A 16,971-nucleotide genomic window follows, 5' to 3' on the forward strand; every position below is an offset into this window, starting at 1 on the left:
ATCATTTGAAAAAAACAAGATCTGTTATTGAGTCATTATTAGGAAGTTGAGGCTGCAACTGATCTCACACACACACACACACACACACACACACACACACACATACTCACGTACACAAACACACTCCTGCAGTAAAGAGAGAGAGAGAGAGAGAGGGATGATGGGAAGAGGATGAGTGAACTCGTCATGCGGTCTCTCTCCGTCTGCGTTGATTTTCTTTGTGCTATCGGTGTGATTGTTTCGGCCTCGAGATGCTGATTGTCGTCCATTTGGCTCAAAAAAGACAAAGACAGCAGGAGAGAGAGACACATCTGAGAAATATATATTCATATATCACGTATATACACATATATATACTCTCAGCGTGTGTTTGAGAGAGAGAGAGAGAGAGAGAGAGAGAGAGAAAGAAAGACAGACAGTTTGTAGAGTTGGTCGTCCTGCTCAGGCTCCGCCTCTCTCTTCTCTCTCAGCCAATCATCAGTCATTCCTGGGTTGAGGTTAAACCAATCACATGTCCTCTAGTCCTGCACGGGCCAATCATGTTCCAGAGTGGGAGCCATAAATCGGCTGAGGGGGAAAGAGAAGCAGAGGGTCACATAAACTATTACAATCATTTTATTATAATCATATTAATGAATAAAAACCTCAAACACCACCAATAAGAGATTCAATAAAACCTCATTAAAATTCATCACCACAGGAATAACTCATTTGATATTCATAAATGCATTTCAAATAAAGTCACGTGGATAAAATATGACACGGTTTGAGTGACATGAATAAATGACGACGCACACGATGAGACAGACGTCAGAAGTGAAGGAAGTGAAGTGTGAATGTGTGCTGCTCTATATCATGTCATTCTCCCTCAGCCAATCACAGGCTGTCACTGTCAGCCAATCACAGGCCAGCGCTGGACACGCCACCGTCACTCATTCACTGATGCGTCACACACACCAACAAAACATTACTAAATATATAAAGGTCCGTTCACATATCGACAGAGTCCACACCACAACTTCAATAACGGCTCAGAGGAGCGATAACGCTGGAATCACTTTCAGAGCGATCTTTTCCAGCTGATGAACGATAAAAACACTGACAGCCAATCAGAATCCTGCTTTAAAGAGCTCCAGCATTTAAAGAGACAGACGACAAAACTGCAGCGCTTATAGTAAACAGAACAATATCGTCACTATAGTTATCAGTATTATTATCACTATAGATATCGGTATAGTTATCACTATAGTTATCGGTATTATTATCACTATAGATATCGGTATTATTATCACTATAGATATCGGTATAGTTATCGGTATCATTATCACTATAGTTATCGGTATCAGTTATCGGTATTATTATCACTATAGTTATCGGTATCAGTTATCGGTATTATTATCACTATAGTTATCGGTATCAGTTATCGGTATTATTATGACTATAGTTATCAGTATAGTTATTAATATCACTATAGTTATCGGTTTTATTATCACTATAGTTATCAGTATTATTATCACTATAGTTATCGGTATAGTTTTTAATATCACTATAAGTTATCGGTATAGTTATTAATATCACTATAGTTATCGGTATCAGTTATCCGTATTATTATCACTATAGTTATCAGTATTATTATCACTATAGTTATCTGTATCAGTTATCCGTATTATTATCACTATAGTTATCGGTATTTTTATCACTATATTTATCGGTTTAGTTATTAATATCATTATAGTTATCGGTATAGTTATTAATATCATTATAGTTATCGGTATAGTTATTAATAGCACTATAGTTATCGGTATAGTTATTAATATCACTATAGTTATCGGTATAGTTATTATTATCACTATAGTTTTCGGTATAGTTATTAATAGCACTGTAGTTATCGGTATAGTTATTAATATCACTATAGTTATCGGTATAGTTATTAATATCACTACAGTTATCGGTATACTTATCACTATAGTTATCAGTATAGTTATTAATATCACTATAGTTATCGGTATAGTTATTAATAGCACTATAGTTATCGGTATAGTTATTAATATCACTATAGTTATCGGTATAGTTATTAATATCACTATAGTTATCTGTATAGTTATTAATATCACTATAGTTATCGGTATAGTTATTAATATCACTATAGTTATCAGTATAGTTATTAATATCACTATAGTTATCGGTATAGTTATTAATAGCACTATAGTTATCGGTATAGTTATTAATATCACTATAGTTATCGGTATAGTTATTAATAGCACTATAGTTATCGGTACAGTTATAATATATCAATACAGTTATCGGTATAGTTATAAATAGCACTACAGTTATCGGTTTAGTTATTAATATCACTACAGTTATCGGTATAGTTATTATTATCACTATAGTTATCGGTATAGTTATTAATAGCACTATAGTTATCGGTATAGTTATTAATATCACTATAGTTATCGGTATAGTTATCGGTATAGTTATTAATATCACTATAGTTATCGGTATAGTTATTAATATCACTATAGTTATCGGTATAGTTATAAAATCATTATAGTTATCGATATAGTTATTATTATCACTATAGTTATCGGTATAGTTATTAATATCACTACAGTTATCGGTATAGTTATTATTATCACTATAGTTATCGGTATAGTTATTAATAGCACTATAGTTATCGGTATAGTTATAAATATCATTATAGTTATCGGTATAGTTATTAATAGCACTATAGTTATCGGTATAGTTATAAATATCATTATAGTTATCGGTATAGCTATTAATAGCACTATAGTTATCGGTATAGTTATTAATAGCACTATAGTAATCGGTATAGTTATTATTATCACTATAGTTATCGGTATAGTTATTAATAGCACTATAGTTATCGGTATAGTTATTAATAGCACTATAGTTATCGTTATCGGTATAGTTATTAATATCACTATAGTTATCGGTATAGTTATTAATATCACTATAGTTATCGGTATAGTTATAAATATCATTATAGTTATCGGTATAGTTATTAATAGCACTATAGTTATCGGTATAGTTATTAATAGCACTATAGTAATCGGTATTATTATAACTATAGTTATCAGTATTATTATCACTATAGTTATCGGTATAGTTTTTAATATCACTATAAGTTATCGGTATAGTTATTAATATCACTATAGTTATTGTTATCGGTATAGTTATTAATAGCACTATAGTTATTGTTATCGGTATAGTTATTAATAGCACTATAGTAATCGGTATAGTTATTAATAGCACTATAGTAATCGGTATAGTTATTATTATCACTATAGTTATAGGTATACAGTAGTTATTAATATAACTATAGTTATTGTTATCGGTATAGTTATTAATAGCACTATAGTAATCGGTATAGTTATTAATAGCACTATAGTTATCGGTATAGTTATTAATATCACTATAGTTATCGGTATAGTTATTAATATAACTATAGTTATTGTTATCGGTATAGTTATTAATAGCACTATAGTAATCGGTATAGTTATTAATAGCACTATAGTTATCGGTATAGTTATTAATATCACTATAGTTATCGGTATAGCTATTAATAGCACTATAGTTATCGGTATAGTTATTAATAGCACTATAGTAATCGGTATAGTTATTAATAGCACTATAGTTATCGGTATAGTTATTAATATCACTATAGTTATCGGTATAGCTATTAATAGCACTATAGTTATCGGTATAGTTATTAATATCACTATAGTTATCGGTATAGCTATTAATAGCACTATAGTTATCGGTATAGCTATTAATAGCACTATAGTTATCGGTATAGTTATTAATAGCACTATAGTTATCGGTATAGTTATTAATATCACTATAGTTATCGGTATAGCTATTAATAGCACTATAGTAATCGGTATAGTTATTAATAGCACTATAGTAATCGGTATAGTTATTATTATCACTATAGTTATCGGTATAGTTATTAATAGCACTATAGTTATCGGTATAGTTATTAATAGCACTATAGTTATCGTTATCGGTATAGTTATTAATATCACTATAGTTATCGGTATAGTTATTAATATCACTATAGTTATCGGTATAGTTATAAATATCATTATAGTTATCGGTATAGTTATTAATAGCACTATAGTTATCGGTATAGTTATTAATAGCACTATAGTAATCGGTATTATAACTATAGTTATCAGTATTATTATCACTATAGTTATCGGTATAGTTTTTAATATCACTATAAGTTATCGGTATAGTTATTAATATCACTATAGTTATTGTTATCGGTATAGTTATTAATAGCACTATAGTTATTGTTATCGGTATAGTTATTAATAGCACTATAGTAATCGGTATAGTTATTAATAGCACTATAGTAATCGGTATAGTTATTATTATCACTATAGTTATAGGTATACAGTAGTTATTAATATAACTATAGTTATTGTTATCGGTATAGTTATTAATAGCACTATAGTAATCGGTATAGTTATTAATAGCACTATAGTTATCGGTATAGTTATTAATATCACTATAGTTATCGGTATAGTTATTAATATAACTATAGTTATTGTTATCGGTATAGTTATTAATAGCACTATAGTAATCGGTATAGTTATTAATAGCACTATAGTTATCGGTATAGTTATTAATATCACTATAGTTATCGGTATAGTTATTAATATCACTATAGTTATTGTTATCGGTATAGTTATTAATAGCACTATAGTTATCGGTATAGTTATTAATATCACTATAGTTATCGGTATAGTTATTAATATAACTATAGTTATTGTTATCGGTATAGTTATTAATAGCACTATAGTTATTGTTATCGGTATAGTTATTAATAGCACTATAGTAATCGGTATAGTTATTAATAGCACTATAGTTATCGGTATAGTTATTAATATCACTATAGTTATCGGTATAGTTATTAATATAACTATAGTTATTGTTATCGGTATAGTTATTAATAGCACTATAGTAATCGGTATAGTTATTAATAGCACTATAGTTATCGGTATAGTTATTAATATCACTATAGTTATCGGTATAGTTATTAATATAACTATAGTTATTGTTATCGGTATAGTTATTAATAGCACTATAGTAATCGGTATAGTTATTAATAGCACTATAGTTATCGGTATAGTTATTAATATCACTATAGTTATCGGTATAGTTATTAATATCACTATAGTTATTGTTATCGGTATAGTTATTAATAGCACTATAGTAATCGGTATAGTTATTATTATCACTATAGTTATAGGTATACAGTAGTTATTAATATCACTATAGTTATTGTTATCGGTATAGTTATTAATAGCACTATAGTAATCGGTATAGTTATTAATAGCACTATAGTAATCGGTATAGTTATTAATAGCACTATAGTAATCGGTATAGTTATTAATATCACTATAGTTATCGGTATAGTTATTAATAGCACTATAGTAATCGGTATAGTTATTAATAGCACTATAGTAATCGGTATAGTTATTAATAGCACTATAGTAATCGGTATAGTTATTAATATCACTACAGTTATTGTTATCGTGATTGTTATAGTTATCACTGTTGTTCATGGTGTGAACAGTATATGATGTCATGATATTATGCGGTAATATCGAGATCTTTTACACATTAAAATGGGCTTCGCTATATTTGATGACTGGAGCTTTATGGACTCAAATCAAAGGACCAGAAGATCATGAATCCCTGGAAGCAGCCGATACACACTCATCAGATCAGGTCACATGGTTCATCCCGCACACACACATGTGATGATGTCACGAGCGAGCCCTGACCGGTGGAGAGACACAGACGGAGTGTGTCCTAGAGTGTGTGTGACAAACCTGTTCTGTGAATAATCTGGTTTTGAGGTCAGGCATTCCACTTCCTCTCAGCTCATCCTCTACCGCCATCAACCTGCAACACACACACACACATTCCCAGGATGCTCTGGATGCGCGGGCACAAAATGGCGGCGCGCGAGACGCGTCTGACCTGTTGATGATGCCCTTGATCTGCGAGTCCTTCTCCACCTGCTGCTGGCGCAGGCGTCTCTCGCTGTCATCCAGCCGGCTCTGGTACTGGAGCAGGATCTTACTGGTCTGATGCTCCTGAGACTGGAGCCGCCGCTCATACTCCTCCAGCTTCCTGTGTGACATCATCAGCCGCTCCTTCAGCGAGTGGATCTCCTCCTCGTACTCGCGCACCTGCCGCCACACACACACACACACACACACTTACGGATCCTTGCCTTTAGGCCAAATGAACTAAACATATTCTTCACGCAAAGTAACATTTTTAAAGAATATTTACAATGCAAAAACATATCTTTCGGTCTGCATTTTCTTTATGTAAAATATCGTTTTGAATATTTAGCATAAAAACATTTATTTTCAAATTCAGTAATATTTTTTTTTAAAGTATACAAAACGATGATTGTTGTCACTTTTCAAAAATTTTATGCAAATATAATTTTAAATATTGCATGAATACAATTAATTATTCATTTTAAAATTACATCAAAAATTGTTTATTTTTAAATGTATTTATTATTTGAAGAATTGTTTAAATAAAGCCTTTATATTTTTTATTGCACTATGACATCATTGATTAATTATCGTGACAATAATGTCACAATGCAAAATCATTTAATTTATGCAAACCGTATCTTTTGGTCTGCAATTTAAATGTTTTGCATAAAAACAATAATTCATTAATTTAAAATGTAAGTTTAAATAAATTAGATTTTACTGACAATTAAACATTAAAAAATACAAAATGTTTAATTATTAAGCAAATAATGTCAAAATGCGAAAAATCTAAAAAAAAATTATTCTTTATTCAAATATAATTGTAAATATTTTTTTTTTACATTTTAAATGTATTAATAAAAAAATAAAGCCATTATAATTTGTATTGCACTATGACAACATAATCAATAAAGATCATTCTTCATTTAATTTATGCAAAATATTTTGCAGATGTTTTATAGATTTTTTTTCAGTTTTATTGCCAAACTCTTTGGTCCTAAAAATATTCTTAATTTTCTTCACGCAAAGTAACATTTTTAAATAATATTTACAATGCAAAAACATATCTTTTGGTCTGCATGTCTTTTGGTCGTTTTGAATATTTAGCATAAAAACAGTTATTTATTTTTAAATTCAGTAATATATTTATTTAAGTATACAAACGGATGATTGTGTTTTATTATTTAAAAAATAATGTCACTTTTCAAAATCAAACTTTTGGTCCTAAAAATTGTTTAATTTGCATGAATAGAATTAATTATTTATTTTAAAATTTACATCGAAAATTGTTTATTTTTAAATGTATTTATTATTTAAAAAATAATTTAAATAAAGCCATTATATTTTTTATTGCACTATGACATCATTGATTAATTATCAAGACAATAATGTCACAATGCAAAATCATTTAATTTATTCAAAATAAAAACTGTAAATAATAAAATAAACAATTCACAATGCAAATGAATGTCTGCAATTTAATTATTTTGCATAAAAACAATAAAACAATTAATTAATTTAAAATGTAAGTTTAAATGAAGGATATTTTACTGACAATTAAACATTAAAAAACACAAAATGTTTAATTATTAAGCAAATAATGTCAAAATGCGAAAAATCTAACTTTTGGTCTTTATTCCTTATGCAAATATAATTGTAAATATTTAGCATGTAGACAATTATTAATTTATTTTTGAATTTACATTGAATTTTTTTTTTTTTTCTAAATGTATTAATAAAAAAATAAAGCATCATAATTTGTATTGCACTAAGACAACATAATCAATAATGTCAAGATCATTCTTCATTTAATTTATGCAAAATATGTTGCAGATGTTTTATACATTTTTATTGCCAAACTCTTTGGTCCTAAAAATATTCTTCATTTTTTCTTAATGCAAAATATAATTTTAAATATTTTGCATGAAGACAAGTGTTTTAAACATATTCATTATTTAAAAAAGTAGTTATAATGTTAATGGCACTATGACATTATTGTTTAATTATCAAGAATGCAAAATCATTCTTCATTTAATTTATGCAAAATATAGAGTTTTTAATTACTGTTTTTATAACCAAATATGTTGGTATTATTATATATTCTTCATTTGCATTATGCAAAGTAACATTTTAACATTGGTCATAAGAATGTCAGCATTTTTCTTATGCAAAATAGAATTTTAAATATTTTGCATAAAAAAAGTTATTTATTTATTTTTAAACGTATTATTTAAAGCATTTTAAAACAATGCCATTCTGATTTTTGTTGCACAATGACATTTAATTCTGAAGTCTCTATTACATTTACATCATGGAGCAATATTTAGTAAAAATAACCCATTCTTTGGCCTTGATTTGAGGTGATAAATGATCTGGGCGTGTGAGTTATGGCAGGATGGCGAGCGGTCAGCACTGACCCGGTCCAGACGGGACTCGTCCATGCTCTTGGAGTGCTCCTTCAGCTTGAACTCCTCTCGGTCCACTCGCAGACTCTCGATGTCGGCGGACAGGTGAGGCATATTGGACACCCAGGCCACCGTACGCTCAGACGCCGCAGTGGGGGTGTTGAGGGTGGACGGAGACTTTGAGCCCTAAACACACACACACACACACACACACAGAGAGAGAGAGAACACATGAACACACACACCACACTCAAAAAAAAATGTGTTGAATTTACTTAAAAAAGCTGCGTCAAGTGGTTCCACAACTTTATAGAGTCATTTTTACACATGACAATTGAGCTATATGAACAAAAGAAAGTCAAGTAAAGCCGACAAAATGTCTTTAAAGGATTAGTTCACTTTTAAATCAACTTCTGCTGATAGTTTCCTCACCCTCATGTCATCCGAGATGTCCATGTCTTTCTTTCTGCAGTCGAAAAGAAATGAAGGTTTTGGATGAAAACAGTCCAGGGTTTTTCTCCATATAATGGACTTCAATGGGACCCAAACGGGTCAAATGACAGTTTCAGTGCAGCTTCAAATGACACCAGACGATACGAGTGTGGTCATAGATGTATACGTAGATGCCTCATTAGCGACTGCACGGATCAGTAGAATGAGGCATTTACTATCGATATATCTATGACCACGCTCATATTTTGACCTCACTCTCCGGAAGTTATGTCTGAGCTCAGAGATGATCACGCTCGTCTGATAAGAGGTAAAATAATATCATAAATACTGCTGGGTTTCTCTCAGAAGCTGATGGTTTGTCTAGATCAGACCCTTATTCATCATCTGGTGTCGTTTAAAGCTGCACTGAAACTGACATTTGACCCGTTTGGGTCCCATTGAAGTCCATTATATGGAGAAAAACCCTGGACTGTTTTCATCCAAAACCTTCATTTCTTTTCGGCTGCAGAAAGAAAGACATGGACATCTCTGATGACATGAGGGTGAGGAAACTATCAGCAGAAGTTTATTTAAAAGTGAACTAATCCTTTAAGTCAATACAAACCATTTTAATTTGTCACTGTTACATCATATTTATATGTGCAGTTTACTTAATAATGTTATGCTACATTTATAAAAGTTTCTTATGTTAGGAGAACACATTTATTGATTTAATTTACCTTATTAAATTAACTACTTGCTCTACAATTGTAAGTGGAAACTATTAAATACAACAAAAAGCATATTTTTAGAAACAAAATTCTAAAATAACTTTTGAGAACAGGAAGTCCATCCAATCAATGAGTGTATGAGTGGCCACAGCCTAAACACAGCCACTCTTCTGCATAACGGCGATCACAAAATGACAGAAACTCCTCTAAATGTCCAACATAATACTAACATAAACTAACAACATCTTCCCCTTTACTGAAAAACATAAAATAACTAGGGCTGTCAAAAGATTAATCGCATCCAAAATACAAGTTTGTGTTTACATAATATATGTGTGTGTGTCTGTTAATTATTATTGATATATAAATACACACACATTCATGAATATATTTAAGAAATATTTGCATGTATATACTGTATATACATTTATATAATCTGTAATATATATAAATATAAATGTTTTATATATAAAAATAAATTTTTTTCTTAAATAAATACATGCTTGGTTGTGTATTTATATATAAATAATAATGAACAGAGTACACACACATATATTATGTAAACACAAACTTTTATTTTGGATGCGATTAATCGCGATTAATCTTTTGACAGCCCTAAAAATAACACTTTAATCGAATAATTGACTCTCCTAATGCAGTCCCTTGCAAAGCATGCTGGGAACTACAGCCCAGTGTGTTCGTTTCACTCAGCGATGTTAAGTTGACCGAACAAACACTTATTAAGTAAAGCTGACAATACTCATGTTTAGTAGAAACAACTCAGTAGATCGAAGTAAATTTAGCTACATGAGTTTTTTGAGTAATGTGAACGAGGATGATTTGAGTGCAACTAACTCAAAAAGTTCATGTTTTGAGCGCACCTGTTTGTTCCCGGTGGGCTTGAGCAGATGCTGTTGGTTGGTCTGTTGCGAGGCTTTTGCTGGTTGGTTGCTCGGCGTGTTCTCTGCGCTCTCATTGGCTCCTCCCTGAGGGGCGGGGTTCTCAGCGGCCGTGCTGGACTGATGCGGCAGACCGGGGGCGGGGCTGTCCTTGACTGACAGCTGTTGCCTCGGCAACTGCCTGCCCCCATAGCTGGACTCGGGCGATTGGAGGAGGTTCCCGCTCTGGGGGCGTGTCTTCGGGGGCGTGGAGTTGGCGGCCGAGCTGACGGACAGCTGGTGGGAGGGCTGAGGCTTCACCCGCTGGGGTGGGGTGGGGGCCATGGAGGCCTGGCGGACGGGGTGAATGGTGGTCGGGGGCGTGGCCAGAGAGGCGGGCGTGCCGGTGCCCGTGGCCGTCTGAGGGCCCATGCCCATCAGGACCTGCTGCTGGAGATTCTCCTGACGCCACACACACATTCACAGCAACTAAACACATGTGCTACTCACAACACATTTACTACATTCAAATAAAACATGTCAGAATAATAATAATAATAACGATAATAATGTCTCGATAATACTCAAATAACTCAAATACACCTTACTCAGTAAGATTGATTAATTATAAATATGGAGTTCAGCATAGTACTAGAAATTTTTATATTTATAATTCATAAGTAATAATAATAAATGTAAAATGTATACAAACAAAATGTACAATGAATATGTATTATAAATATTTATCAGTCTGAATATTTATAACGCTACTTATTATAAATATTCATTTTGACATTTTAATTATTCATTCATTTCTGAATAACTGTTAAAATGCCATAACATTTCCAGATTTTCCAAACAATCCTGTACAGTATGATTTTTGATTCACTAGGACATTGTTTTACGAATAATTCAACACATTATTATAATGCTGTAAAAATAATGATAAATTATTTACATTATGATGAATTTATAGAAAAGTTTCTTATCCTTTAATAAAAAGTTTAATATTCAATCCTTATATATATTGTTACTTTTTTTTTACTAAATGTATTTATTTATTTTATTTTATTAAGTCTTATCTTTATATCTTATGATTGTGGGCGGATCTTGGGCTTTGTTGTAAATAGTTAAAATTTAAAATGTTTACTTAAATATGAAAAAATAAAAAATATTTTTTTTGAATAAAAAATATATAATATTCTGATTTAATTAAAAAAATTGGTTTAAATAATCAAATGCAAAGTACAATAAAAAATATTTTGCATAAAGAAAATTATTTGATAAATGATAAATTATTGTATTAATTTTGATGAATTTATAGAAAAGTGTTTTTTTATGTAATTTATGTATTTTTATGCAAAATAGCTTTTTAAATATTTTGCATAAAGAAAATTATTTGATAAATGATAAATTATTGTATTCATTTTGATGAATTTATAGAAAAGTGTTTGTTTTTTATGTAATTTATGTATTTTTATGCAAAATAGCTTTTTAAATATTTTGCATAAAGAAAATGATTTGATAAATAATAAATTATTGTATTCATTTTGATGAATTTATAGAAAAGTGTTTGTTTTTTTATGTAATGTATGTATTTTTATGCAAAATAGCTTTTTAAATATTTTGCATAAAGAAAATTATTTGATAAATGATAAATTATTGTATTCATTTTGATGAATTTATAGAAAAGTGTTTTTTTAATGTAATTTATGTATTTATATGCAAAATAGCTTGTTAAATATTTTGCATAAAGAAAATTATTTGATAAATTATAAATTATTGTATTCATTTTGATGAATTTATAGAAAAGTGTTTGTTTTTTTATGTAATTTATGTATTTTTATGCAAAATAGCTTTTTAAATATTTTGCATAGAGAAAATTATCTATTGCTGACTTTTCCCCATTTGAACTCTGATGAGCTGGACGTTTACCTGCATCTGCAGTGAGAGCTGCCTGCGGGCGTAGTCGGCCTGGTTGTGGCGGGTGAAGTCGTCGCTGTAGCTGTGCGAGTGGACGATGTTGGGCTGGACCAGGCTGTTCTGCGCCCGCAGCGCCGACAGATCCTCACTGCGAGAGAACCCGCTGTGCCCGAAGGATGGCACGCCGAAGCCCACGTGCCCGTTCTCCGGCTCGGGCGCCAGCAGCAGCGGCGGGGGGGCGGCGGGCGCGTGGGGGGGCGTGTGGTACTGCGGCCCGTCCGAGGCCAGGTGGAACAGCGGGTTCTGGAAGGACAGGGGCACGTGCATGGCGGCCGCCTGCTGCTGCTGCTGCTGCGACAGCGAGTCCGTGCCCAGGCCCGGGTGGCTCAGCCTCAGGCCGCCCGACATGCTGGAGCCGCCCGACCCGGCTGACACGCGTCCTCCGGCCCTGAGGGGGGCGCCACCCAGACCAAAGCCCAGCCCGGCCAGAGAGCCCTGAGACGAGTTCAGCAGGTCATTGACGGAGTGCAGGTTCGACACGCTGTTGATGCGCGAGTCCTGCAGGTCCATCATAGAAACACTCTTATTCACACTGAGGACCTGACGGGACACACAACACCAGACCGTTTGAGAACCGGACGGCTGCTCCACCCACTGCTACACCCTCAGCTCTAAACTCCTACACCATCAGCTCTAAACTCCTACACCATCAGCTCATGTCCTAAACTCCTACACCATCAGCTCATGTCCTAAACTCCTACACCATCAGCTCATGTCCTAAACTCCTACACCCTCGGCTCATGTCCTAAACTCCTACACCATCAGCTCATGTCCTAAACTCCTTCACCATCAGCTCATGTCCTAAACTCCTACACCATCAGCTCATGTCCTAAACTCCTTCACCATCAGCTCATGTCCTAAACTCCTTCACCATCAGCTCATGTCCTAAACTCCTACACCCTCAGCTCATGTCCTAAACTCCTTCACCATCAGCTCATGTCCTAAACTCATTCACCATCAGCTCATGTCCTAAACTCCTTCACCATCAGCTCATGTCCTAAACTCCTACACCCTCAGCTCATGTCCTAAACTCCTACACCATCAGCTCATGTCCTAAACTCCTACACCATCAGCTCATGTCCTAAACTCATTCACCATCAGCTCATGTCCTAAACTCCTACACCCTCAGCTCATGTCCTAAACTCCTACACCATCAGCTCATGTCCTAAACTCCTTCACCATCAGCTCATGTCCTAAACTCCTTCACCATCAGCTCATGTCCTAAACTCCTACACCATCAGCTCATGTCCTAAACTCATTCACCATCAGCTCATGTCCTAAACTCCTACACCATCAGCTCATGTCCTAAACTCCTACACCATCAGCTCATGTCCTAAACTCCTTCACCATCAGCTCATGTCCTAAACTCCTACACCATCAGCTCATGTCCTAAACTCCTACACCATCAGCTCATGTCCTAAACTCCTTCACCATCAGCTCATGTCCTAAACTCCTTCACCATCAGCTCATGTCCTAAACTCCTACACCATCAGCTCATGTCCTAAACTCCTACACCATCAGCTCATGTCCTAAACTCCTACACCATCAGCTCATGTCCTAAACTCCTACACCATCAGCTCATGTCCTAAACTCCTTCACCATCAGCTCATGTCCTAAACTCCTACACCCTCAGCTCATGTCCTAAACTCCTTCACCATCAGCTCATGTCCTAAACTCCTACACCATCAGCTCATGTCCTAAACTCCTACACCATCAGCTCATGTCCTAAACTCCTACACCATCAGCTCATGTCCTAAACTCCTACACCCTCAGCTCATGTCCTAAACTCCTTCACCATCAGCTCATGTCCTAAACTCCTACACCATCAGCTCATGTCCTAAACTCCTACACCCTCAGCTCATGTCCTAAACTCCTACACCATCAGCTCATGTCCTAAACTCCTTCACCATCAGCTCATGTCCTAAACTCCTTCACCATCAGCTCATGTCCTAAACTCCTACACCATCAGCTCATGTCCTAAACTCATTCACCATCAGCTCATGTCCTAAACTCCTACACCATCAGCTCATGTCCTAAACTCCTACACCATCAGCTCATGTCCTAAACTCCTTCACCATCAGCTCATGTCCTAAACTCCTACACCATCAGCTCATGTCCTAAACTCCTACACCATCAGCTCATGTCCTAAACTCCTTCACCATCAGCTCATGTCCTAAACTCCTTCACCATCAGCTCATGTCCTAAACTCCTACACCATCAGCTCATGTCCTAAACTCCTTCACCATCAGCTCATGTCCTAAACTCCTACACCATCAGCTCATGTCCTAAACTCCTACACCATCAGCTCATGTCCTAAACTCCTACACCCTCAGCTCATGTCCTAAACTCCTACACCATCAGCTCATGTCCTAAACTCCTTCACCATCAGCTCATGTCCTAAACTCCTACACCATCAGCTCATGTCCTAAACTCCTACACCATCAGCTCATGTCCTAAACTCCTACACCCTCAGCTCATGTCCTAAACTCCTTCACCATCAGCTCATGTCCTAAACTCCTACACCATCAGCTCATGTCCTAAACTCCTACACCCTCAGCTCATGTCCTAAACTCCTACACCCTCAGCTCATGTCCTAAACTCCTTCACCATCAGCTCATGTCCTAAACTCCTACACCATCAGCTCATGTCCTAAACTCCTACACCATCAGCTCATGTCCTAAACTCCTACACCATCAGCTCATGTCCTAAACTCCTACACCATCAGCTCATGTCCTAAACTCCTACACCATCAGCTCATGTCCTAAACTCCTTCACCATCAGCTCATGTCCTAAACTCCTACACCCTCAGCTCATGTCCTAAACTCCTACACCATCAGCTCATGTCCTAAACTCCTACACCATCAGCTCATGTCCTAAACTCCTACACCATCAGCTCATGTCCTAAACTCCTACACCCTCAGCTCATGTCCTAAACTCCTACACCATCAGCTCATGTCCTAAACTCCTACACCCTCAGCTCATGTCCTAAACTCCTACACCATCAGCTCATGTCCTAAACTCCTTCACCATCAGCTCATGTCCTAAACTCCTACACCCTCAGCTCATGTCCTAAACTCCTACACCCTCAGCTCATGTCCTAAACTCCTTCACCATCAGCTCATGTCCTAAACTCCTACACCCTCAGCTCATGTCCTAAACTCCTTCACCATCAGCTCATGTCCTAAACTCCTACACCATCAGCTCATGTCCTAAACTCCTACACCATCGGCTCATGTCCTAAACTCCTACACCATCAGCTCATGTCCTAAACTCCTACACCATCAGCTCATGTCCTAAACTCCTACACCATCAGCTCATGTCCTAAACTCCTTCACCATCAGCTCATGTCCTAAACTCCTACACCATCAGCTCATGTCCTAAACTCCTACACCATCAGCTCATGTCCTAAACTCCTACACCCTCAGCTCATGTCCTAAACTCCTACACCATCAGCTCATGTCCTAAACTCCTACACCATCAGCTCATGTCCTAAACTCCTACACCATCAGCTCATGTCCTAAACTCCTACACCATCAGCTCATGTCCTAAACTCCTACACCCTCAGCTCATGTCCTAAACTCCTACACCATCAGCTCATGTCCTAAACTCCTACACCCTCAGCTCATGTCCTAAACTCCTACACCCTCAGCTCATGTCCTAAACTCCTACACCATCAGCTCATGTCCTAAACTCCTACACCCTCAGCTCATGTCCTAAACTCCTACACCATCAGCTCATGTCCTAAACTCCTACACCATCAGCTCATGTCCTAAACTCCTTCACCATCAGCTCATGTCCTAAACTCCTTCACCATCAGCTCATGTCCTAAACTCCTACACCCTCAGCTCATGTCCTAAACTCCTACACCCTCAGCTCATGTCCTAAACTCCTACACCATCAGCTCATGTCCTAAACTCCTACACCATCAGCTCATGTCCTAAACTCCTTCACCATCAGCTCATGTCCTAAACTCCTTCACCATCAGCTCATGTCCTAAACTCCTACACCCTCAGCTCATGTCCTAAACTCCTACACCCTCAGCTCATGTCCTAAACTCCTACACCATCAGCTCATGTCCTAAACTCCTACACCATCGGCTCATGTCCTAAACTCCTACACCATCAGCTCATGTCCTAAACTCCTACACCATCAGCTCATGTCCTAAACTCCTACACCATCAGCTCATGTCCTAAACTCCTACACCCTCAGCTCATGTCCTAAACTCCTACACCATCAGCTCATGTCCTAAACTCCTACACCATCAGCTCATGTCCTAAACTCCTTCACCATCAGCTCATGTCCTAAACTCCTACACCCTCAGCTCATGTCCTAAACTCCTACACCATCAGCTCATGTCCTAAACTCCTACACCATCAGCTCATGTCCTAAACTCCTACACCATCAGCTCATGTCCTAAACTCCTACACCCTCAGCTCATGTCCTAAACTCCTACACCATCAGCTCATGTCCTAAACTCCTACACCATCAGCTC

General features: G+C 35.5%; 1 protein-coding gene across 1 annotated transcript in view; it reads right to left on the reverse strand.

Moving 5' to 3' along the window:
- Positions 1-537: 537 nt before the first annotated feature.
- Positions 538-16,971, reverse strand: part of syngap1a (synaptic Ras GTPase activating protein 1a) — a gene marked incomplete at both ends in the record, with an annotated part of 105,177 nt that continues 88,743 nt past the window's right edge. The window contains 6 exons of the mRNA XM_079828613.1: positions 538-567; positions 5,865-5,937; positions 6,016-6,227; positions 8,468-8,641; positions 10,500-10,958; positions 12,432-13,019. Of these exons, the coding sequence (XP_079684739.1) occupies positions 538-567; positions 5,865-5,937; positions 6,016-6,227; positions 8,468-8,641; positions 10,500-10,958; positions 12,432-13,019 (1,536 nt within the window). The remainder of the gene's footprint in view (positions 568-5,864; positions 5,938-6,015; positions 6,228-8,467; positions 8,642-10,499; positions 10,959-12,431; positions 13,020-16,971) is intronic.

Source organism: Gobio gobio (genome assembly GCF_949357685.1).
Source record: "Gobio gobio genome assembly, chromosome: 11".
Taxonomy (NCBI): Eukaryota; Metazoa; Chordata; class Actinopteri; order Cypriniformes; family Gobionidae; genus Gobio; species Gobio gobio.